This window comes from Erpetoichthys calabaricus, chromosome 7 (genome assembly GCF_900747795.2).
Source record: "Erpetoichthys calabaricus chromosome 7, fErpCal1.3, whole genome shotgun sequence".
Classification (NCBI taxonomy): Eukaryota; Metazoa; Chordata; class Cladistia; order Polypteriformes; family Polypteridae; genus Erpetoichthys; species Erpetoichthys calabaricus.
The window spans coordinates 100,736,764-100,761,101 of record NC_041400.2 but is presented as its reverse complement, the minus strand read 5'-3'; the positions used below and the strand labels follow the sequence as shown (position 1 = coordinate 100,761,101).

Below are 24,338 nucleotides of genomic sequence, written 5' to 3'. Positions count from 1 at the left end.
TTCCGTCGAGACTTCTCCAGGCTGTAGAGGGTTGTACACAGGTGCCAGCGCCTTCTGTGAGCTCAGAGCTGATAGCAATACAATACATCAGTTTCATTTATCTCTCATCTGCTGCACACTGTTTGTGTTTCTGGTCCTTAGCCTTACCTGTTTCCTTGTACTTCTTCAGAAGAGTTAGGGCAGCACATCTTGAATCCTCTTCCTCCATCAAAATTTGTGTGTAGGAGAGATCTTGCTAATACAGGATAGCTACATTGCCTTTTGTTGCTATGCTCACTCACAAAGTGATGACGTTTTTACATAAAAAGTTGTCTGTTACTTATGTTATTTTCGGTAACAAATATGAAAAGTTCTCTAATATTTCATTTTGTACAAAATTAATGTTTATAAACTTAAATGTGCTCCTTTCTAATGTTAAATTTTGTCAGAAACAAAATTCAGGGAATTACATTGTAGCTGAAAACACCCATTTCCCAAATACTGTGACTCAGCTAAGAGAGGTACAGTAGATTTAATATTGGAGGTGGCCAAGTAATTGTATGTAAAAGCCACCTTTCATTTCCTTGCAGTATGAAATAAAGTGCCATTACCTTAGTGCACTAAAGTGCTCATATGGAGGAAGTGTCATCGAAATGCTGGAGACCCAAGCTTCAGATGAAGTTGGCACTGGATCTAAGCTTTTGTATAGAGTAGTGCCTTAATCAAAAAGCACTTCACTTTAAATTATCATGAAAGATTAAATTAGAAAATGGAAATTCTTGTAAAATTACTTTAAAAATGCAAAACTTCAGCCAGTAAAATACATGCTTGATCGTCTTATGTATTAAGAAATATTTCATATTGTGATTCCCCAGCATCGTTAACTATCGTGCAGAATCCTTTAGCTGAAACTCTTCTTATACAATAATTAATTGCATGAGCAAACTTCGGGCAATGAATTAGTGAAAGGGTGGATAGATTTCTTAAATGAGCTAGAAAACAAAAATGTTATCGCTGCCTTTTTAAATGGGTATACTGGCTACTTCTGAAGGGTTTCACTAAATGCCGAAACAATAATAAAACCTGAACATACGGCAAACTGTATATAGAAATGTAATTAGAATTACTGTTAACTATATGAATATGTGCTTTGTATTGTACCCGTTACACACGGTAAAAAAAATAAAGGCGAAGCCTTTACTGGGATCTTTGTGACTGCGTCTGATTATTTTTTTATTGTGCAGTTATGAAAACCTGCATGTGCTTATTTTCTTAAATACCAATAGACCAATCAAATACGCCATAAACAGATGTTATAGTGAAACAATTAAACCCCACTGACAGTAATCTCGTGAAAAAATAATGCCGACTCTCAGCGCTGAATTTGCAGCAGAGATCAGGAGTCCAAGGTGAGTGCGTGCGTGAGCCGCTGTGCGCGCGCTCCTCGCCTGGAAGGACGGGGGCGGGGCGGAGCATCTCAGGCTTACTATTTACGGTGCTGAGATTCACATGTGTGTCAGAAGTGCTGCAACTCCACTCTAGCTCACATAACCCCGCCTGCTCATCTTCAATTTTAAGAGACTTCATTGCCGATGACATAGATTAATCCTTATAAACATTCTTGTCGGCTGCAGACTGGAAAGGATACTGAAATTGATATTGAAATTATTCGCCGCCCAGTTGAAAAACTAGCATAACAATGTGTTCAAACATACAGCCTTTAAACTTGTCTATCCAATTCAACGCATCTTCAAAGATTTCAGGAAACTTATCCAGTCAATTCATCCAGGCGTCATGGAAAATCGGACTTTGGTCTATTGCTTATGGCTCTATAGTGGCTGTAGCAGTCTTAGGCAACTTGATTGTCATTTGGATCATTTTGGCACACAAACGGATGAGGACTGTCACCAACTACTTTTTGTTGAATTTGGCTTTTTGCGATGCCTCCATGGCAGCATTCAACACTCTGATCAATTTTATATATGCCCTTCATAATGAATGGTACTTCGGCCAAGCATACTGCAAGTTTCAGAACTTCTTCCCCATTACCGCCGTCTTTGCCAGCATCTACTCTATGACGGCTATCGCAGTGGACAGGTAAGTCATTTTCGTTACCCTCACCATCCTAGTCTGTTTTTTTTTTTTTTTTTGCTAGATTCTAATCATATGAAGAAAGAAAGAAAGAAAGAAAGAAAGAAAGAAAGAAAGAAAGAAAGAAAGAAAGAAAGAAAGAAAGAAAGAAAGAAAGAAGAGTTAATAGAATAGGTTAAAGTTTCTTACAGACATATTTTATGTTTATTGGAGACTTTTTTCTAATCGATTAGTTCAGTGCAGAGATGCGAGGTGCCAATGTCTGACTTAACAGCACTGAGTTCAAATGAAAGCCTGACATGGGCCAGCCAGTATCTCACAGAAAAGACACACATCTACACTCGGGGCATGTTCATATGTGATTATATAGAAGGTGTATTTTTTCTTTTTTTTTCACTGATGGTGCCTATGGCTGACTAAAACGGAAACAATTGCATTTCTAGGATGTATCGGGAAGATAAGATTACCGGATAAGAATACATGTTAAGGATTCATGTAACAAACCCAGTCTCCGCTTCTCCCTTCAGGATAAGTTTCAGCAGTTCAAGTTGTTATAATATTGATTTATTGAACCTGAGAAGATAATAATAGTAACAACAATAATAAAGTATCTATCTATCTATCTATCTATCTATCTATCTATCTATCTATCTATCTATCTATCTATCTATCTATCTATCTATCTATCTAACAATAATAATAGAATTATAATATTTAACATCAATGTAAACATTTCCCTTCTCTATGTCTGCGCAATAAGGCTGATTTAGAGAGCGCACCGTTATGCCTAATTTCTGCGCTGCGCATTATCACGTGCCCTTATAGAATCCGAAACATCTCTGGTAGCTAAGAATTTATATGTAGCGTTAATCCAACTTTATGCTAAAAAGAATAGCAAATCTGTGTGTTGTGAGTTGCACTTTATAGCATCACTGGACATGAAGTAATTTTAAGTAATCATTTATCTTTTCATCCCTGCTACATTGGATTGGGTTAAACGGATTTGAGAATGTTATGGTATCTTTTGTTTTTTTTTCCCCCGAAAGCGCTTTTATTTTACCTTTAAAGGTCATGTGATGTCAGCGTGCCGGTTGCTGTTGTCCAATCTGGACTGAACAGCATCCCACAACTGAGCGCACCATGGACCAATTTTACTCATTCTTTTTCTGCTTATTGTTGTACAGAGTATCGGAAATCTGAAGTGCACTCTGTAATATTTGGAGAAAGATAGAAACCAACCTTATATCATCGGAGTTTGGTCACTTTGAACAATCCAATTAACTTAATATGAAAAAAACGGGGTCATGTAAACTTCACAATCCGATAGTCATAACCTGCTAGCACCAACCATTGAACCTCGATGACCTCTTGCTTATGAATTATGCATTTCTATTGCTATAAATATATACATAGACCTGAGTCTGATGCAGGTGAGTTTAGCTTCGGTTTTACACGACTCTGTGATAGAAAGAGGGGCTCGGGAATTGAGAAGGATGCGACAAGAATACAATGATTCTGCTATTATTACTACTGCGGCTTATAAAGAATTATGGATTATCCATTTCCCCTGCTTCTGAGGGATGGAATCAGTGCAATCTTTTTAAGTGCTGCTCCAGAGTAAATAAACGCGATATTATACAATAAATAAAGTCCTATGGATTTTGATTTGTCCAATCATTTAATGCAATTTAACCATACTGCGAGTGACCAGTACTCACGTCAATAAACTAAACTGAAAATACGTAACGTCCTCAACAGGTTTGTGGATTACATTAGGTTCGATGGGTCTGTAAGGCAGTTGCGCATAACACACACCCGATAACCACCGTCTTAAATATCTGAACCCGTTTAGATATAATTTCTTAAAGGCCATTATTAAACTTATTACCTTCGAAAATTCATTTGAGTCAATGATGCATACGAATTCAGAACAAATGCCACGGTGGAAATCTCTTAGCCTTCCATCTCCTAAAAACAGACCGATACTGAAATTATTAAATCAGGTTTTGAATTATTTCTGTCCTCATGCGTCAAATTGAGAATTCCTAGTATTTGACATGTACTTTTTTCCAGTTTTAGAAAGCATCTTTTCTTCATAGTACTGGCAACCTTCTAATTTGTAATATGTTTTGAAAAGGATAGCAATATGCTTGCAGAATGGGAATGCTGATACCCATCATTCGAGGCAGGAGTACAATAATCCTTTGGTTCGTTTTAATGCGTGGCGGTATTTGCAAGTAATTCAACATCATGGGGATCTCAGTATTTTATAATTAAAATTTAAACCACAACAGCGCTCTTAACTGACACTAAGGGTCGTTTTCTTTCCCGAAGATACGGCACATGTCCTTATCACCGTCTATAGATACATTCCTTATGATGCCGAGCAACTGTGGGTTTCTTGTGATGTGTGAGTTTTAAGACTTTTAAGCAGATATAATCTTCCATAACCAACGATGACGATGATGATGTTGAAATCTGCACTCGGTTCTCAATTCACCTGACGGAGTCTTTTCTGCAGTCGTGCAACGTGTACTTTACGGCTTCTTGCTTGACCTGAATCCTTGGTAAATAGCTTTTCTTAAAATACAATGGGAATGATGGATCCCTTAAATAACGACGCATTTCTGGAAGTAAAACACGAGTAACACAGGCCATAAATAGATGATGCATTTGTTACGAAAACAAAATAAGCAAAGCGAGATCAGGTGAACTGAAACGTAATTGTAAAGACCATTTCAACGTTAAAGATGCCTTGCAGCTCAAGGAGATCTAGTACTTGCCCGAGCACTGGTATTGCCTTGTGTACTGACCATGTTTTCTCCATGTGTAGGTAGGGTTTTCACCGGGTCTTCCATTTTGCGTTGCACAGACGTGCCTGCCTGGTTAATTGGCTCCAGCTTGACTTTGTGCGGCCGGGGTCTGCTAATTGTAATGACCTGCAGTTCTGCCCAGCCTTGCTGATGCCTTGAACCCGATGCTGCTGGAATTGGCAGGGGATCCTCTCATCCATTCGCTCAAGCTTTCGCTAAAAGATGGATGAATGAGTTACGAAAATGGGTGGCGGATGGAAGACTGGGACTTATCTTCACATAGAGTAGATTGTTCAAGAAGTAGACAAGTCTGAGAGCTTTTGAAAACTCTGATAGGGCAAGGAACAAGCTCATTCCTTTTAAGAGCAGATTTTAGGTAATAACCTAAGTTCTTTGTGATACATTTCCCTTTAAGGTGCATTTTGCTTAAGTTTTCACATAATTGTTTCAGAAGTTATATATTTTTTTCCCTCAAAACCTTATATACAAATCCCAAAAACTCAAACTAAATTCAATCAAATTTCTCTGTCTGCTTAAGCAAACAAAAATCAAATAATAAGCATGTTAACCTTCCTTATAATGAAATCTTGCCTTCTAAGTACACACAAATCCATTGAATGCGTAGGCAGTATGAATTATCAATTAGATAATCAACTGTAAACATCTTTTTATCAAAGATGGTAATGAAATGGTCACTACTGAACTAGGAAATGATAAATAAATGCATGTTTCTGAAATGAAAAATGAATAGCGTAAAAGAAACATACCCAAATTGATAATGTTGATTTTTGCAATGCAAATGAATTTTGTGATGAAAGAAAATAAAAATCAGGTGTAGATGTTGTACAGAAAAAATACATCTTTAAGACAGAAAGGAAAAAAATTAAAAACTATAGAATTTTTCTGCCTTGGGATCCTTTTTCTAGACTGGGGCAAACCAAGAGATTTCATTCATCTACTGTACATTACATGCAATATCTTCGCTGGCCAGACAATTTGGAAAATACCGCCTGCTGTAGCAAATGCACCCTGGCATGATTCTGCATCTTTGTCTTTACAAGCCATCACCATAGCATTGAGAAAGAGTTTCCATTCATGTATTTCATCATACATCTTCCACTAAAAACAGTTTTCAATAGGGTTGGAAAATGCAGAATAAAGTGGAACAAAGACATTGGTGGTTTGTCAATAAACTACAGTATTAAAAGGCCTGAATGATATTGTAAGAACACTCTTAGAAATACTGGTTATTTAATGGCACATTATGGGTCTTTGCTGGGTTATGTGGTTCCTCATAGAACTATTTCTTGATCAAGCATCATTTCATTATGAGAAGGATTCCTCACATATGAAGCTGGTTCTTTGTGACTTGAAAAACCTCCTAATATGTGGAGAAAAACCTGAAATCTTTAATGTTTGGCAGGCTACTTAGCAGAACACTAAAAGGTTAAGAAAATCTGAACTTAGCCTATGTTATTATATGTAGTGAGAATCATGAGCCATTGGTATTGTACAAGTCTTTTACCATCTAGTCATGGTTATTTACTATATGAAGCCTATTATGGACCTAAATAAATAAATGTTCTTTCTGGAACCTTCGATCTGTCTTTTGGGAGCCAAAAATGGTTGCCCTATGGCATCACTCTGAAGTGCCACTCTGGCTCTTTTATTTTTAAGAGTGAAGGTGCTCTGGTTGCTCCTAATTTCTATGCCCTTCTTTAAATGCCCTTAGATGTGCTCTGCTTTATGGTTCTAATGTGGCATCATGGTAGAGGACTCCACGTTGGCTGATTGCTGCACTGAGGTTTATATTGCTCCCACACATTTCATGGATATCCACTTTGGCATAGTGGATAATAGTGTTTAAACCTCTCCCTCTGTTTGAGAGGCTAAAGCCTGTCTGATCGACAAATATAAATTCCTTTGGAGTGTTCATAGACTCCAGATCAAAAAGACAACAATATTTAGTAACAGTATTAAATTTAGTCAGTCTATTGTATAACCTATGCAATATTTTACACTATAATCTAGGTAGGCCACAATGAACGCTGTACGGTACTAACATTAGCTACATACTGTGTTTACATTTTCATATTTTTTAAAAATATTCTTATTTGTGCATATTATACATTTTCAGATTAAAAAAAAATATTCTTACTTGTGCATATTGAAAACACAGATGTTTTATTCTTCCAGTTTACCATTAACATAAGACACAATAAAGTTGTTTCATGTGCAGTCAGTGGCACTGAAGAACATGGTAAAATGTGTTCAGACTAACCCTTCCCGATTCCTTGGGTTCTGATGTTGTTGTACTCAGTTATTTGAATTTATATTTCTCTTAACGTTATACAGTTGTTGGCATGGGTCAGGTCTACAAAAGCATTATCCTGATCTTGTTGAACAATATGAGACCTGAGATCTCTCTGTAGACTGCGGTGGGCTGGTGTCCTGCCCAGGGTTTGTTTCCTGCCTTGCGCCCTGTGTTGGCAGAGATTGGCTCCAGCAGACCCCCGTGACCCTATAGTTAGGATATAGCGGGTTGGATAATGGATGGATGGATGGACCTGTCTGTAGAAACAGAATATGTTTGTTGTTCAACTATTTTCCGAAACTAAAGGTAGACATACAGTAATGTGACTTACCTAATTTCTTTTCTGAATGTCTTGTGTAATGGAGGGCATGAATTGATTGATGTCCTGGCCAGGGTGGTTGATGGTACATTCCCTGGACATGAAGCCTAGATAATGGAGGGCCTGTGGAGGATTCTACTGTTGCTCTTGTTTGGATCCCCACAGGGCTCACTGGAAAGTGTAATTCGAGTGGGCAGCTTGCACGTCCTTATCTGTCTCACTTAGAAGTTCCAAGGGTTGTCTGTGATGCACCAGTTGTGCTTTGGAGTCTTTACAAGGAGCATCCCTTCTTCTGCTGGGTGAGTTGGACTGAGGAGCATAGTAGGGCAATACTTACTTGAAATGAAGGAAGGATGGAAAATCTATTGTGATTTTTGCATTTTTTCTGTTGGATCCTTTCACCTTTTACCTTTGGGTCAGGCCTGACTGCTGATTTCTTTTGTTTGTATTAAGTTTCAATCATGGTACTGTCTTTGCTATGTTAATCTTATTTGTTTGATTGTTACTACTACCAAATGAATGTTTTAGTGAGGTCTTTGGATTGGCCATCTGCGGTCAAGGGCAGATCATAAAGAATATGATCGAATTGGACTGTGTAGGCCTAGTGAACATTGTAACAGGGTTTCCTTAGGTGAACCTGTGGAAGGATCATTACCAAGCCTCAAGGGACAAGAATGGAGGTCCAGTGTGTCCATCCAATCCTATCTCTTCCTGCTAGCCTGGCCCCAGTTCGCAAGGGGATGAGGCCAGTGGGACATGCAGCTTCAGTTATGTTAACAAGTCTCCACATTCTGATAATATTCTATTTTCTTTATGCTTATTTTTCAGATAAATGTATTAAATTTCAACAATGGCAGCAAAGCATAGTATTAATGAAAGTGTTTTGCCAAGTGGTCATAAATAGAAACACGTTATGATGAAGTTAGCTGATTTTCGGTACATGAAATTATGTGTTGATGATAATGTGTAGCAAAAGTTTAAAGTGAATAGGGTCCACCATAACGTAACTTCTGCAGGGTTTTTCAGGAACGTAACTGTCCCCCCACAAGAATTTTGTGTATATAAAACATAGGCAAATTAACATTAAATATTATTTTTTGAAAACATACCAGTTTGAAGGCTGTTGTTGCTTAGCTTGAATAAAGACATTACACTGTGGGATGGTATCAGACAAAGCAACCTGCATGTCATGGACATTCAATCTATTTTAATTTTTAGTTCTGATGGTTACAATTGGTAAAAATTCAAATTCACAAAGATACAGTATGTTGTTTTAAATAGATAAGCTTCTCTCGAGGAACACCAACATTCTCCAAGGCTTTTGGAGTTAAACTCCTATTCTAGTAATTCAAAATTGAACCACCTTAGATTAATGAATCATCTCTGGCTAGGTCATCATCTTTGATAATTTATATCAGAAAGAAAACAATTTCAATCCCATGGTTTGATTTTAGTGCAATCAAGATAGATATAACTTTGAAAGAGTTATGAAGTGTTTCCAGGTGCTCACAGATTCCTCTCTTCAAAGAAATTGACAGAGAAATGTGTATTTCAGCTCCATCATGGTACAACACTTAATACAGTATTTCAAAGTTTGCTAGGAGGTCAGTCTCAAAGAGTTTTCCTTCAGGTAATTAAAGCAAAACGTTTAGGGAAATTGTATTCAAAGTATCAGTTTTAGCGATTACAAAAACTTTAATTAAAAATGCCAGCAAAGTTTTTAAGACATCTGAACCGCTGACACGTGGTTTAGTCAGTGGACAGAGGTTTATAAATGTGAGTCTGTCTGTGAAAGTCTCTTGACCATAATGTTCAGATCAAAGATTAAGATCTACATTTTTTAATGTGACACTTCTGATCAAAGACGAAAGGTGTATATAAGCCCGACCTACGATGGCTAATTATACAGTGTATGTATGTTGCAAGTAAGATTGTTTGGCTTAATCTGTCTCACTCTCTGCCCATGTACCATGGCATGCCATTTTCTAAGCCCACTTATTCCTTATCAGATTCACAGAGCAAAGAACACAAGGCAGGAACAATCCCTTCAATCCATCTCAGGGGAACTCACTCACACATACAGTACACACCCACTAAGGCAAATTTAGCACTGCAAATCCACCTAATCTGCATGTCTTTGGTATGTGTGAGGAAACCAGAGAATAGTAGGAAACTCACACGGACATAGGGAGAATATGCAGGAAGGACCCTGGACACAAACCCTGGTCTCCTTATAGTGAGACAGCAGTGCTACCACTGCAGCACTGTGGCACCACTGCCCATTTAATAGTTATTAAATTTAGATTTGTAATTATTATTACTTAGTAAATGTGAATGTAATGTCAACATTAAATTTGTTTAAGAATGGATGTTCAAAAGTATGTTGCTGTTTTTAATATTTATGTTGTGTTGTCTGAGTATGTTAATAAAAGAAAGATTATTCATTACTTTGGTGAATTCAAATGTATCTGGTGTTGTGGCTATTGCTGTCTACTTTGAAGGTCCAGCATTATGGGTACAGATCCTGTGCTTGACTGTTGTCTTTATTAAATTTGCAAGTTCTCCCTGTATCTTTAAAGGTTTTTCTCCAGGTACTCTGGTTTTACTCCTATATTCCCAAAGACATATATTTAAGGTTAATTGGCTATTCTACATTGGCCCAATGTGAGTGGGTCCTGCGACAGACTGGTTCTCTGTTCAAAGCTGTTTCCTGCCTTTCTCACAGTATTTCCAGGATAGCAAGTGTCACAAACTTAACAAAGAGCCATAGCGAGGTTTGGGTCAGCCACCCGTATATTATTTCCTGGCTACAAAATTGAAATAAGCAATAGCAAAACAGAACTGAGGGGATAGGGGAAAGATGGAGGCTTTTAAAGGCCAGTATAGGAAGTGACGTCAAAGGGGCCAGAACCGGAAGGGTCTCCATCCATAGGTTTGGACCTGGAAGTGACGTCAGCAGGGCCAGGCAGAATTTCCCATGAATGGTCTGCCTAAAAGCAAGAAAAAACAGAATTGCTCAGAATTGCCCTCATTCAAGCCCTTTAGCTGCCTCCCATGCGCAAGTGTGTGTCACAGGATAGTCTTCAGATCCCCCATGACCCTTAATTCAATAAAGCAGATTTGAGTATGTTGTGTTATTTTGCTTCTTATATGTCCCATTTGATCATTTATGCTGCAGATATTTATTTTTAATATACAATATTGTAGGAAAATATAAAACTGTTAAAACAAAAAATGATCGCGATTTTAAAGACATTTCAGATTAAACTTCTTAAAGACCCTTTTCTGTAGAATTTTGTTGTGGCTTCATTTTTACACTTGAAGGAACTATCACAAAGATGCATATTATGCTTGTCTCAGCAGTCTTGTGAAAGTCTATGGAAAATTCTACAAGGTGGCCATAAAGATAGCATTGATGCCACATTGACTAAATCTAAAATTGTCTTGGAATGGAGTTTTCTATAGTGAGGCATTATATAAAAAAGGATTTGCATTCTTGTCCAAAATCCCATTCTGGTCTCTGTCTGTGTGGCTTTTCTCTAATTACCTAAATTATCTTCCCACTTCTCAAAAACATGTGCATTAGGCACATTACATACAAGTGAGTGTGAGTTTCTAAATAAGCACGACTTGCTAAGGACTGGGATCCAGTTCACTATGGGTATGTACACAGAGGTAAAAGCATATTAAGTAAGGGGTATTTGTCTGTTAACAACAACAGCAACAACAACAGGTATTTCTGTGGTATGTTTTCATACATAGGATGCATATCAAAGTGCTTGACAGGATGTTCAAAGGAAAAGTTGCAAGAAAAAAAAAACAAATTAAATTAGTTAAGAATAATTTTACTGCTCTTATATTTGGTGTTTTAACCAGAAACTAAACAGCAGCCAAACTCTGCTTCATAAAAGATTCATAGAGTCAGGTGATTGTGTCTTGCTCCAATTTTATTTCAATTTTATGAAGTTAGAATGAAACTGAAAGAAGAAAATTACAAATAGTTAGAGATTTAAATAAACAATATAACTTCGCTATATACTTATCCAATTAACATAAAATAATACTTACAGGCTCTGTTTCGATCGGATTAACACTGAATAATCGTTAAACATACTGTCTAACTACTGACTTCCTGTAATTCTATTTCCGCTTCCTTACAATTATTTACATGAATATTCATGAGGTTATATTATTTCTTTGAACAACAAACAGCTATTCTCAGCTATTTATGTGTTTACATAAAATAGATATATAATTAGCAGGAAAGTCTGATTATAAGGTCAGATGGTGTGGAGAACAGAAAAAAATAAAAAACTGCAGATGACTGGAGGAAATAAAACAAAATCTGCAGGTGGTCCGAGGCCAAATAAATACATAGCCCCCAATGAGGATTCTACCAAACATAATTGTGCTAATGTTGTACCTGATTGTTTTTTAGGCTTCATTCCAGAGGATTCAGTGCAGTGAGTCTTGTGGACAGCTAGGGTATATGCCTTGATTTGAGCATCAGTGGTGGCTGCACATGCCTTTGATCAGGTGGTGAAAAAGAAAGAAAGAATAAAAAAGTAGAGATTAATAACGATTACAAACCCATGACGAATATAATAATTCTATGCATGCAAGACTGTTAGAAGTACAATTAAAATCTGGGTACAAATTAGCCAAATTTAAAAAGCGGGGTTTTAGGAGTTGTTTGAAATAATCCATAGTGTAAAAGTATTGCAGATTTCTGGTGCATAGCAGCAAAAGGCTGCTTCGGCACTTCTTTTATGCTTACCTCTTAGAACACAGGAAGACCACTATTAGAAGATCTAAGGTTATGACTTGGAATGTAGACGTAATAGGCAGGTGTGTAGCACAGAACTCTGAATCCTATAAATAAGTAGTATCTGTGGGCCCCTTCCTCTCCAAAACAAACTTTTCATTCCAGACTTCAAGGGCCCCCATCCCTTACGAGGCTCTGGATAATCATTACCCTTTCTTCGTCAACTACGATTCCCATGGTAATGATATAGGAATTCCAAAATATAGGAGGAGCAAGATTATTTAAAGTTGTATTTCAAGTCAATTTTAAAGGATATGGGTACCCAATGTAACAATGCTAAAACTGCTGAAATGTGTTCAGATTTTCTTTCTTTGGTTAAGATTCTTACTGCTGCTTTCTGCATTAATTGCAACCAATCAATGTCTTTCTTAGGTGGTCCAGTAAGGAGTGCATTACAGTAATCTAGTCGACAAACAAAAGTGTCAATAACTTCTCATCCTCTTCGAATGTTTTATGTGGTCCTACTTTTGCAATGTTCCTTAGATGGAAAAAATGTAGTCCTAGTAATCAGGTTAATGTGCAATTTAAAGATTAGATCAAAGTCCATGATTACATCTAAATTCTTTATTTCCACCTTGACCTTTAATGTTAAGGAGTCAAGATTATTTTTAAGATATTCACCTTTTCCATTTTTGCCAACCACAAATATTGGAAAACAAATTACTATTCATCCATTCATAAATACAAGTAAGACATTGTGGAGTGCCCAGAACATCAGGGCGATATGGTGCTATAGATAAGTAAAGATGTGTGTCACTGTATAGATGTAGTAGTTTACATTGTGTTATGAGATAATCTGCAAAAATGGGAATGTCTAGATTGAAAAATGCAGTGAGACCAGAATAGATCATTGTGGACCTCCAATCCACAAACACCACAACTAACAAATAATTTTCTACCTATTAATTAAGAGTGAATCTAATTTAAGAAACTGACCAAGAGAAGCATCCATTGCCTACGGACATTTATAAGAATGTGTGGTCTATGTTCTTAAAAGGTTAAATAAAATAGTTAATAAAATGTAGTAATGTGTTTTCATACATTTTCTTTTACTATGGCATTGGAGAGTAGATACATGCAAGTCAGACTCACAAGAAAGAATTTAATTTTACATATGACATTACTACTATGACATTATGCAGTCAGACACATCTTTTATTATTGCGTTCATATTCTGAATGCACTTCATATCTTAATACTTGTGGAGACTGGCTCAGACACAAACAGGCAGACACGCTCATGTCACCCAACACACGTTTATTTATACTACTACAGTATTTACAAAGTCCAAGTGCCACAAACCCCAATCTTCCCCAAAGTCCAGGCCAACCACTCTGCCTCTTCGGACTGTCTCCTTCTCTCTTTCTAGCACCTTGTCCTGCTTCCACCTGACTCCAGCCTCAAATGAAGGGAGGTGGCCCCTTTTATCCGTACCCGGATGTGTTCCAGGTGTGCACCGGCAATCCCGCGGACACGCCCCAGTGTGGCGGAAATGCCGGCTGTCCTCCCGGAAGCACTCTGGGTGTTCCCTTTCTTCTTCCCCCCAGCACTTCCTGGTGTGGCGGAAGTACTGGGGTCCAGGGTCCTTTAGGCACGGAGACGCCCCCAATACAACCAGGGCGGATGCTCCCTCGAGGTCTGGAGGAGGAATGAGCCCTCCTCCTGTCTTCCTGGGTGTCCCGACCGGGCATGAGCCCCGTCCAGGTGCCACACACTTTTCAAGGACTTTCAATTCCTCTTTTTCGTCTACTACTCCTGTTAAATGTGATGTTCCTCAGGAATCCATTAGGGGTCCTATTTTATTTTCTATATATCTTCATCCTATAGGAGCAATTTTTAGGAAGTTTAATATTAATTTTGACTGTTATGCTGATGACACACAGGTTTATATGCCTGTGAGCAATTCTGCAATGAATCAGCTGCACAATTGTTTTGTAGAGCTAAGATTCTGCATGGCTGACAATTTTCTTGATCTTAATCAAAATAAAATGGAGTGATGATAGCTGGTCCTGCAGCCAAAGCTCAAATTGGTTTTGAACTTTTTGGCTCTTTCGTGAACTTTCGCAAAACTCCAGTTTGGAATCTTGGGGTTATTTTTGACAGTAACCTCTCTTTTGAGAAACAGATTCATTATGTGGTCAAGATTTTCTTTTTCCAGCTTCGTCTCTTAGCCAAGATTAAGCCTTTTTTTATCTCCTAGGGATCTTGAGAACGTTACTCATACTTTTATCTTTTCTCATCTTGATTAATCTATTCTGTCATCAGTAAATCCCTGCTATGCAGGTTGCAGTTGGTTCAGAATGCTGCTGCTCATTTTTTAGTTGGGGCAAAAAAAGTTAGCCTCTGTATCTCCAATTTTAGCCTCTTTACACTGGCTACCAGTTAGCTTTAGAATTGATTTTAAAATATTGGTACTGGTTCTAAATTACTTCATGGGTCTGCTCCTGCCTATTTATATGACTTGTCTGTTATACACCAGCCATCCAGAGAGCTTAGATTTACCGGTCAGTTGTCTGTTGTTGACCCTCGAACTAATTGCAAAACTAAGGAGGACAGGGCTTTTGCAGCTGTTGCACCTCATCTGTGGAATTCTTTACCTAAATTACATTAAGGAGTCACCTTCAATTGTACTGTTTAAAACTAGACTGAAGACACAATTATATTCTGTAGCTTTTCATGACCTTCAGTGATACTGATATTTCCCTCCTCTTAGTCATTTGTTTGTTTCAGTTTACAGCTGGTTGTATTGTAGTTTATTGTATTTTATTCTATTCATTTTATTTATTTTTATTGTATGTTTTAATGTAAAGCACTTTTGCTACCAAGTTACTGATGTTGTTTTAAATGTGTTCTATAAATAAACAGACATTGACATTGGCACTTAATTCAGTCACTAAGCAGAAGACAACAGGATTGTTTATTTGGTCTAAAAATATATAAATGTAAATATATATGTATATATTCTTTAGAATCGGAACACATGCAGGATAAGTGTCTTTCTTAAGGAAATACTGTAAGCTGGTGATTGGAACCAAACTAGCACCTTGAGGAAAACTGTTCTAAGCTCAACCACCAAATGATGAAGCCAAATTGTTATGTGCATTATGTATAATATATATACTGTATATACATCTATGTATTATATTTTTATATATATATATATATATATATATATATATACTGCTCAAAAAAAATTAAAGGAACAGTCTGAAAACACATCAGATCTCAATGGGAAAAAAAAATCATGCTGGGTATCTATAATGATATGGACTGGGTAATGTGTTAGGAACGAACAGATGCCACATCATTTGATGGAAATTAAAATTTTCAACCTACAGAGGGCTGAATTCAAAGATACCCTGAAAATCAAAGTGAACAAATGATGCGGCAGGCTAGTCCATTTTGCCGAAATTTCATTGTAGCAATTCAAAATCGTACTGAGTAGTTTGTATGGCCCCCACATGCCTGTATGCATGCCTGACAATGTCGAGACGATGGATGGTGTCCTGGGGATCTCCTCCCAGATCTGGACTAGGGCATCAGTGAGCTCCTGGACAGTCTGAGGTACAACCTGGCAGCGTCAGATGGACCGAAACATAATGTCCCAGAGGTGTTCTATTGCACTTAGGTCAGGTGAGTGTGGGGGCCAGTTAATGGAATCAATTTCTTCATCGTCCAGGAACTGCCTGCATACTCTTTCCACATGAGGCCGAGCATTGTCATGCACCAGGTGGAATCCAGGACCCACTGCACCAGCATAGGGTCTGAAAATGGGTCCAAGGATTTCATCCAGATACTTAATGGCAGTCAAGGTGCCGTTGTCAAGGCTGTAGAGGTCTGCGCGTCCCTCCCCAGACCATTATTGACCCACCACCAAACCAGTCATGCTGGATGATGTTACAGGCAGCATAACATTCTCCACGGCTTCTCCAGACCCTTTTACGTCTGTCACATGTCCTCAGGGTGAACCTGCTCTCATCTGTGAAAAGCATAGGGCACCAGTGGTGGACCTGCCAATTCTGGTATTCTATGGCAAATGTCAGTTGAGCTCCACGGTGCCGGGCTGTGAGCACAGGGCCCACTAGAGGACATCTGGCCCTCAGGCCACCCTTATGAAGTTTGTTTCTGATTGTTTGGTCAGAGACATTCACACCAGTGGTCTGCTGGAGGTCATTTTGTAGGGCTCTGGCAGCGCTCAACCTGTTCCTCCTTGCCCAAAGGATGTGTTAATTGATTCTTTTATCTTTTTTCTTAATATCAAAAATATCATTTAGACTTCACTGAAATAAACAGTGAATTTTTGACAAGTACCTAAATGGTACATGCTTTACTAAGAAATGCTGAAATGCCTGACTGAAGTTATATATGAAGTTATATATTTTTAAATTTAAATCCATTTTTGAAATGTTTTAAGCCCCTACATAGCCTTTAAAATTTAATTTGAAACATATTGAATCTGTTTACCTGTCTGCCATTTTCCTTGCAAAGTTGTCATTAGAGGTGAAAAAGGAATGCTGTAAATAAATCATGTTCTCTGGGTAGTCTGTCTTCCATGTGAGCAATGATGTGGTGATGTGCTTACTGAAATTCACTATCTATAAACCCCATGCATTTATTTTTCTGAAATTCACTACCTACAGTTCATGAATTTATTTACTGTTCCTATAAAATTCAAAGTTCAATAATTTTGGTCTGAATTGTCCGAATTCTAAGGTATATGAGAAAAAGAAAGCTGAATTCCCTTCATCTCCATGTTTGCTAATGAAATGTGTCAAATTGGATTCTGTTCTTTGAAAGAGGAATGAGCCGTTTGGATGTGGATCACAGGTAGTCATGAAATATGCATAAGCTCTCCTACAAAAGACAAGGTAGATTGCAAAATGAGAATGCAGAGGACTGCTTAGCTAACCAAACTGTAAACTATAAATAAAACATGATATAAATGTGCATCTGTTGAATTTAAAAGATTAACATTAACAACAGTAGTAAAGATAATGATAGTCTTGGGAAGGGCAAACATACGTAATTGGAGCATGAACTGAATTGAGCAATTCATGAGCAGTTGACTGAACATTACAAGTCGATAAAAACCCAAATTCAAAACGCAGAAAAAGTCCTGCTAATCACTTGTGCTGAAGCAGAAAAGTCCAAATAGCTCTAATATTAATGTAGAATAGCTTCAAACCACACTCTATCACAAAACATATTGTATTTAGTTTTAAAATAATGCAGATCATGTTATGTGAAATATTGAAGCAAACAGTTCTAATTCCCAAAAGAAATGGACTGTTGTCCAACGCAAAAAAGGGTCTCAATTCTTCCATAGTAACCTTAAAAAATCCAAGATGGAGTCCTCAACTATCCCATTACAATTTCCTGACATAGAATGTTTTCATCCCTACACTTTTAATGCAACTTGATATTGATCCCACCTCACTTTTTAAGTTACCTGGTGACAACATAGCATACAGGATGATACAAGATGGTCATGGATATTTAAGATGATTATATGTGTTTCTTTAAAATTAGGCACTGAGTCCCATTATTTTCAGGATCTCTCTTTCTCCTCTTTTTTGATATTGCTAGATTTGCCAGTTTTAAGAACTACTTCTCTGTGACTGATTTTAAATTTCACTACCATTCTGTTTTGGGATTTCTCCTGCACCATATTATTGTTGGTGTTCCCTTCTGCTCTGTATTTAGGCCTACTGTGTGATTCTTTATGATTGCTTACCAGTGCCTTTCTCTAAATGTTTTAATATTTAAGAGCTACAAGCCCTCATTGCATTTCATGATCATGGTCCATTGCCTTTAAAACTTTCAAGTCATGCCCATCCTACAATTTATACCACCTGCCATAAGCACTGTGCAATGCTCTGAAGGGAAATTGAATGTAATTTGCAGAAGATGAGGAGAAGCAATGCCACAGCAAGCAGTGCTAAACTTGCAAAACTTGACCCAAGCAAACATGCATTTTGGCCATGAGCAGGTTTGGAAGTTTTTTTTTTTGGGAGTCCAGTTTTTGCACTAACTTCTTAAGAATGTATAGCTTGGTTAAAAGCCAGATGCATTTTCTCAGTAATACTTTTGCTTGGCTGCTTCCAGATGAAGAGTGAAAGTTTTATATATTTGAATTTCATTTTTATTTTTACCCTAAGATCTTAAGGTGGGTAGTTAGAATTGAGTGTAAGGATGAGCTGGAGGTGGCAGATGAAGGGGGAACTATAGAGCAGGAAATGACGAAAACTAGGTAAGTTGACTTACCAGTGAGGAGCAGTGACTCCATTAGAGTGCAGAGTATATTTACTGTTGACTGTTGAAAGGAGAACACTGATGACTATTTTATATCGTATGGACCCCAGAATAGGTCAGCTGAAGAAGGAACCTGGGAAGAAAATATAATATTGCTCCATGACACTCAAAGGTGTAGAGTGTACGATATATTTATATGGGACTATGATGTCTCTCAAAGGTAGGTAGCTAATGTGTTGTCATTAAGTACTTTCTTTTTAAGGGTCATACTAGTTCTAAGGACGCTGTTGTGACTGATTTGATTTATCCATTAAAGAAGGAGTTATAATATAAAAAAATTAGATTTTTTTTGAGATGTTACAAAAAGACTTCATTCTAAGACAAGTGTTTGTGATTAATTACCATATGTTAGAGAATCAAATCAAAAGGGCAAAACAGGCTTATAGTCAGAGGCAAAACAAGAGTTCAAATCAAAAGCAAAGCCTTGAAAAGGAAAAATGTATGAGAAAGTAATTTTGTAACACTTGAAAATGGATCTTTCCTTTATCATAAGCACAGTTCAAACAATAATAGACCATAAGGTGCATGGCTAATAAGATAGCTGTAAACCCATGTAATGCTCCAATGACTTCTCACATTTGCTTGCACAAAGATCATGCCCAATACTGACTCTTGGCACCACAGCAATCAATTTTAAAAATACAAACCTTGATAAAGTCAACCAGGTGTGACTAAATAATGATAAAAATAAGCAAAACCTAAAAGAATAAAACAAAAAGAAGAAGCATTAAAATTTCCACCATCAAAAGCTACATGGTGGAATTCCAGCTTGATCTGTCTGATCTAAATGTAAATTAAACTTCTGATATGGATTTATTTCTCAGTAGGACCACAGGTGAATTCTGAAGTTGAAATAAGGCCTCCATGGACCCAGAACACAGTGAGTTTGGAGAGCAGATGTTGGCAAAAGCGTAGAATGGTGGGTGGAAGAAAGGGTAGCGATATGGTAAAAGAGACATGCAAAATATCAGAAAAAAAGTTTTGGTTTAGTGTTATGGTGAAATGAGGATCAGCCCACAGACTGCAAAAAGCATCTCCATTAGCAGAGGTCATATGACACCCAAGGGGATACACAGAGATTGTTGGCAAAGTTTATGCTGCAGATGACAACACCTAAATCTTGTGATTGGCATTCAGTAATATTATAAGGTTGATTAAAAATCATTCAGAATTGATTTAAACTTACTATGAATAACACAACTGGAGTGGTAAAAGAGTCTGAAAGGAGATTTGCCTCAACTTATTGTGGTCTTGAATAAATGTCTACCAACAAGGAACAGTAACAGGTTCTAAGTACTTGTACTCAATCAAACATGCCATCCTCAATTGTTCTGTCTTTGCACCATATTCTCAACAAAACTGACTCAGCATGCACTATAAAAAATCAATACTAGATCTGTGGGATTTCATTCTGTTTCCCCTCAAAATGCTTTTTTTCTTAATTATCATTGGTAACACCACAACTTTGAAGCCATGAAAAGTTGAATCTTGAAAGCCTGTGATGTCAGAGCTTTAAATAGTCTAAGGTTTTCTTTAAAAAAATGTAATGTAGCTTAGATTTATCATCACATGGATAGAGTGCAATGAAAATCTAATTTGCATGCTTTACCAACACGCAACATGACCCACTTTCCATCACTGCAAATCTTGTCCCCTAGATTAAGCAAAGCAGAACAACTCCGCAACCCAGACCTGGGTGGCCCCCTGTTGTGTGGTTCATAAGCCAGCCTCATTGCCCCATTTGGGGGGAAGGGGGTGTCATTTGCTATATATCCAGAGGGACAGGAGTTTTGTTATTTTCACTGCATCTTGTACTTTAGGCTCTCCTTCCATTGCATAACACAGCCTAATATTTATTTTGTATACATTTGTTAGTGGATTACAGAAATACATTTCCAGTTAGCCATATGTTACATTTGTAATTACATAACAATATTGCTTTCAACATTATTGTCTGCCTGCTTACTTTATAACAACTACAGGTCAAGTAGAGAACTACTGATCACCTTGTCCCAGATGATTATTAAGTGCAGTGAGCTTCCACGAAGCCAAAGGGCAAAAAGGGGCAACTCTGCATTCAGTACCTACTAAATGACTGCAAAACCTAGAGAATGCAGTGAATTTCCTCCACTTATTTCAACATTAGGCCTAGTCAGGATCGGGACTATGGCCTATTTCAGGCTGTCCAGGACAAGAGGAAGTAACACCAATAGCCATGCTAGTGTAATGGATGCTCAGTGGTTAACATTTCCCTAGTCCATTAGCTTACAGGAGTGTATATTAGGTTGTGCACTGAACCCTGTTAGTTTTCACCTAGAACAGGGTTCTGTAGGTTTGCATTGTGCTTAGAGGACCATGAGAGGTTCAGAACTACAGAGACACCTACAGCCAAAAGATAGAGTTGTAAGAGCATGGCCCTTCCCACAGGGGTTTCAGGAGGTATTCCTAACTCCAGATGTGGTTCAGGAGGACACACTGGTGCATTACTAGTTGAGATTAGATTCAGAAGAACAGATGGTAGCAAGAGCTCATTTGGAAGGAGGAAGAGAAGCTGGGATCGTGAGAATGGTTGGAAGGTGCCAAAAGGAGTGTTTTGTTTGATGTATGGTAGTAAGTGCATTAATGGCCCAGCAGATTAGCCAGGGATTCTAAACAGTTTTAAGAAGGCTCACTGCACATAGGTTGTTTTCAATGTTCTTTTTATTAAATAATTTTCTTCTGATTTAACCATCCTGTGTATGGTTTATTATTGTATTGCAGAACCACCTTTTTATCCCTTTTTGGTTTCCTTTGTCCTTTTTTTGGTTTAGGGACATCACTAAAGGCCAAAGTATGTTTTTACAATTAGAAATACAAAACCAGTTGTTATTGTATATCATCTCCTGTGTGTTGCTGCAAGCCGTGTGTTGTTGCCCAACCTTGTTCATCACATACCAAATCAATCTGATCTTGTTTGACCATAAAAAGCTATTCTTTACAGCTTGCTAGAAAACAAATGAATAATAAAAAAAGAACAGCTGTTAGTGCACAAAGCTGACATTTTCACAATTCTCCTAGCAGCCCAGCTTGAGTCCAAAGGCCATAGGCTGATGGACACCAAAAGAATCATAATTAATTAACATATGCTACAGAAGCAACACTTACCTTACTGAGGTAAAATCACTGTTGGATAGTCATTTTTAATATTTCCATTTATTTGCATTATCTTAAATATATTTCTTATATCTTAAAAGTATTTCATTCATATTTATTATATATGGTTTTAATTTTTTGTTTATTATTTTTAGTCTAGTTATAGTCTACCAGATAAACTACAGAGGCCAGATAATTTTTTGCCTCTGTAGTTTTAGTCTTATCCAAAGACCTAGAAACTGCAGAGGTATTTAGACAACATATATCCCATTCTCAGTAGTGCTGCCTTCTATAGTAAGAGTGGTGGGATTATGTTAAGACACAAGATTCCCTGGTGCTTGTCAAGTTCTCTTTGATTTGACCCTAAGGCTTTTATCACTACTGGTATTGTTCTGCCAAAGCAGAATGACTTTTGCTTCAGGACCAGATGATGAAGCAAGAACAAAGTTGGAGTCAAAACTAAAGAGACAAACTAATCTTTCACCAAGCCAGAAACGTGAGATCAGAATCTAAACCATAAACTGGAAAGCAAGTCAGAAAAATAGGAACAAAAATACAGAGAAGTATACGTTAAGTCTTTTAGTTTTATCCAAAACATGGATACCAAAACGTTGCAAGAAATTACATTTTTAAAAAGGTTGTACCGATAACTTTATGCAAGCATGATCCTGGGGACTTCGGACTTCTGGGACCATCAGCAACGACTGACAGGAAATTCACATAAAATTGCTGGCTGTCAATATTCAAAATAGTGCTGTAATAAGATGAGAAAAAATTACAACTTAGTCAGAAATCAAGATAGAAAGAAATATGCCTTAATGAAATTCCTCGACTTCAGGAACCCCCAAAATAGATACCAATGGCTCTGAGGCTAAGGATCTGCGCCGGTATCCCGAAGGTTGCCAGTTCGAATCCCCGTCACTGCCAAAAGAGATTCTACTCTGCTGGGCCCTTGAGCAAGGCCCTTACCTGTAATTGCTCCAGGGGCGCTGTACAATGGCTGACCCTGCACTCTGACCCCAAGGGGTATGCGAAAACTAACAAATTCTTAATACAAGAAATTGTATAAGGTGAAATAAAACAAAAACAGTCCCAAAAACTCCTCAGGAAAGTGTAAAGAAATGAATAAAGAACACTGATCACATCACACTAATCATTGCTTTCTTCTACCAACTCACTTGACCTCCAACTTCAGGTATTGATACTTCATGATCTTCACCATTTCTTTCTGTTCAATTTGACTATCTTCTTAGATTTCCATGCCTACCAATCATACCTGCTTTTATCAAGAAGAGTTTTTGTCTGACAGATGTTTGTGAGTTTGCATCTTAAAGTCTCAGAAAATGTTTCCAAAACTTTCCTAGAGGACTTTCTTGTCCTTGTCCTTGTCCTTCCACCCAATGTCTCTTGTAGGTAAGGTATGATTATTGCATAGATCCCAAAGTAGCATTGCAGTTACCTTATGGAACATTTCCAGTAGAACCTAGGTGATTTATAAGCCACAGCTAGTGGGTCCTCTTCGGCTAGCCCTGCTGCAATAGTTTGACTCTACAGTAGCATCTGGTGATGTTTTTATTATCAGACAGTGTCCACTTAATACTCTTTTTCTTATGTTTGCTGCTGCAGAAGATATACATCCCCATTTTTCTGGAAGCAGTGCTGAGAGTTCTGCATTCTGTATTCCACTTTTCACCTGGTATTCAGTGTTCTGAGTTTTTTTGGATTTATGAGAGAAATTATGGCGGATTAGCTGATGATAATAATAATAATAATAATAATAATAATAATAATAATAATAGGGGAGTTTTGCATATAATTTCAACTTTGTTTTTTGATTAGTAATTTTGGGTACTAAGCAGTAACTATTCTGCACTTCTTATTGTTTCCATTTGTATCACAGAAAGGCTAAAGAGAATGTATTGTCTTATTTTATTGTTCACTGAAATCCTATATTATATTCCTATTAATATGCTGAAACTCTAGTGGTAATTAGATATTTACCCTTATTTTCCATTCCAGGGTCAGGTGGGATACCTTGGCCACGAAGAGATTGATGCAAAATGCCACCACATGTTACTGAAAACAAGAAAATATGGGTAAACTTGGTACAAGCCAATCACAGTTATTACTACAGTTATTAAAATGAATATTTTCTTTGGCTGCTCTTGGAAAGAATATGACAATATAACATTCTCAAATCGTTCCAATTTTGAGACATCAGGGATCAGGTGCCGGACAGGAAACAACCTAGGACCAGCAAGATCTATTTCTGTACACATCCTTATTCACGTTTACTGATTTCACTTAACATACTTAACATGTCTTTGGTGATCTGGGAGGAAAACTGGAGAATATAATGAAAAACTCATGCATACGTGGTGAAAATGTACAAACTCAAGACAGGCAAGTCTGCATTTTAAAGCAGCAATTAAAAAATGTATGGTGTTCAGAATTGCAGTATGTTTAGTATCACATCATAAAAGACATGAAATAAAGATGTGCCAGGAAATGTGATTCATGTACAATTTTCATTTTTCACTTCTATTTTCGACT

At 37.4% G+C, this 24,338-nt stretch overlaps 1 protein-coding gene across 1 annotated transcript in view; it reads left to right on the top strand.

Moving 5' to 3' along the window:
• Positions 1 to 1,448: 1,448 nt before the first annotated feature.
• Positions 1,449 to 24,338, top strand: part of tacr3a (tachykinin receptor 3a) — a 295,006-nt gene continuing 272,116 nt past the window's right edge. Inside the window, exon 1 of the mRNA XM_051929646.1 lies at positions 1,449 to 2,076. Coding sequence (XP_051785606.1) covers positions 1,679 to 2,076 — 398 coding nt within the window. The 5' untranslated portion in view covers positions 1,449 to 1,678. The remainder of the gene's footprint in view (positions 2,077 to 24,338) is intronic.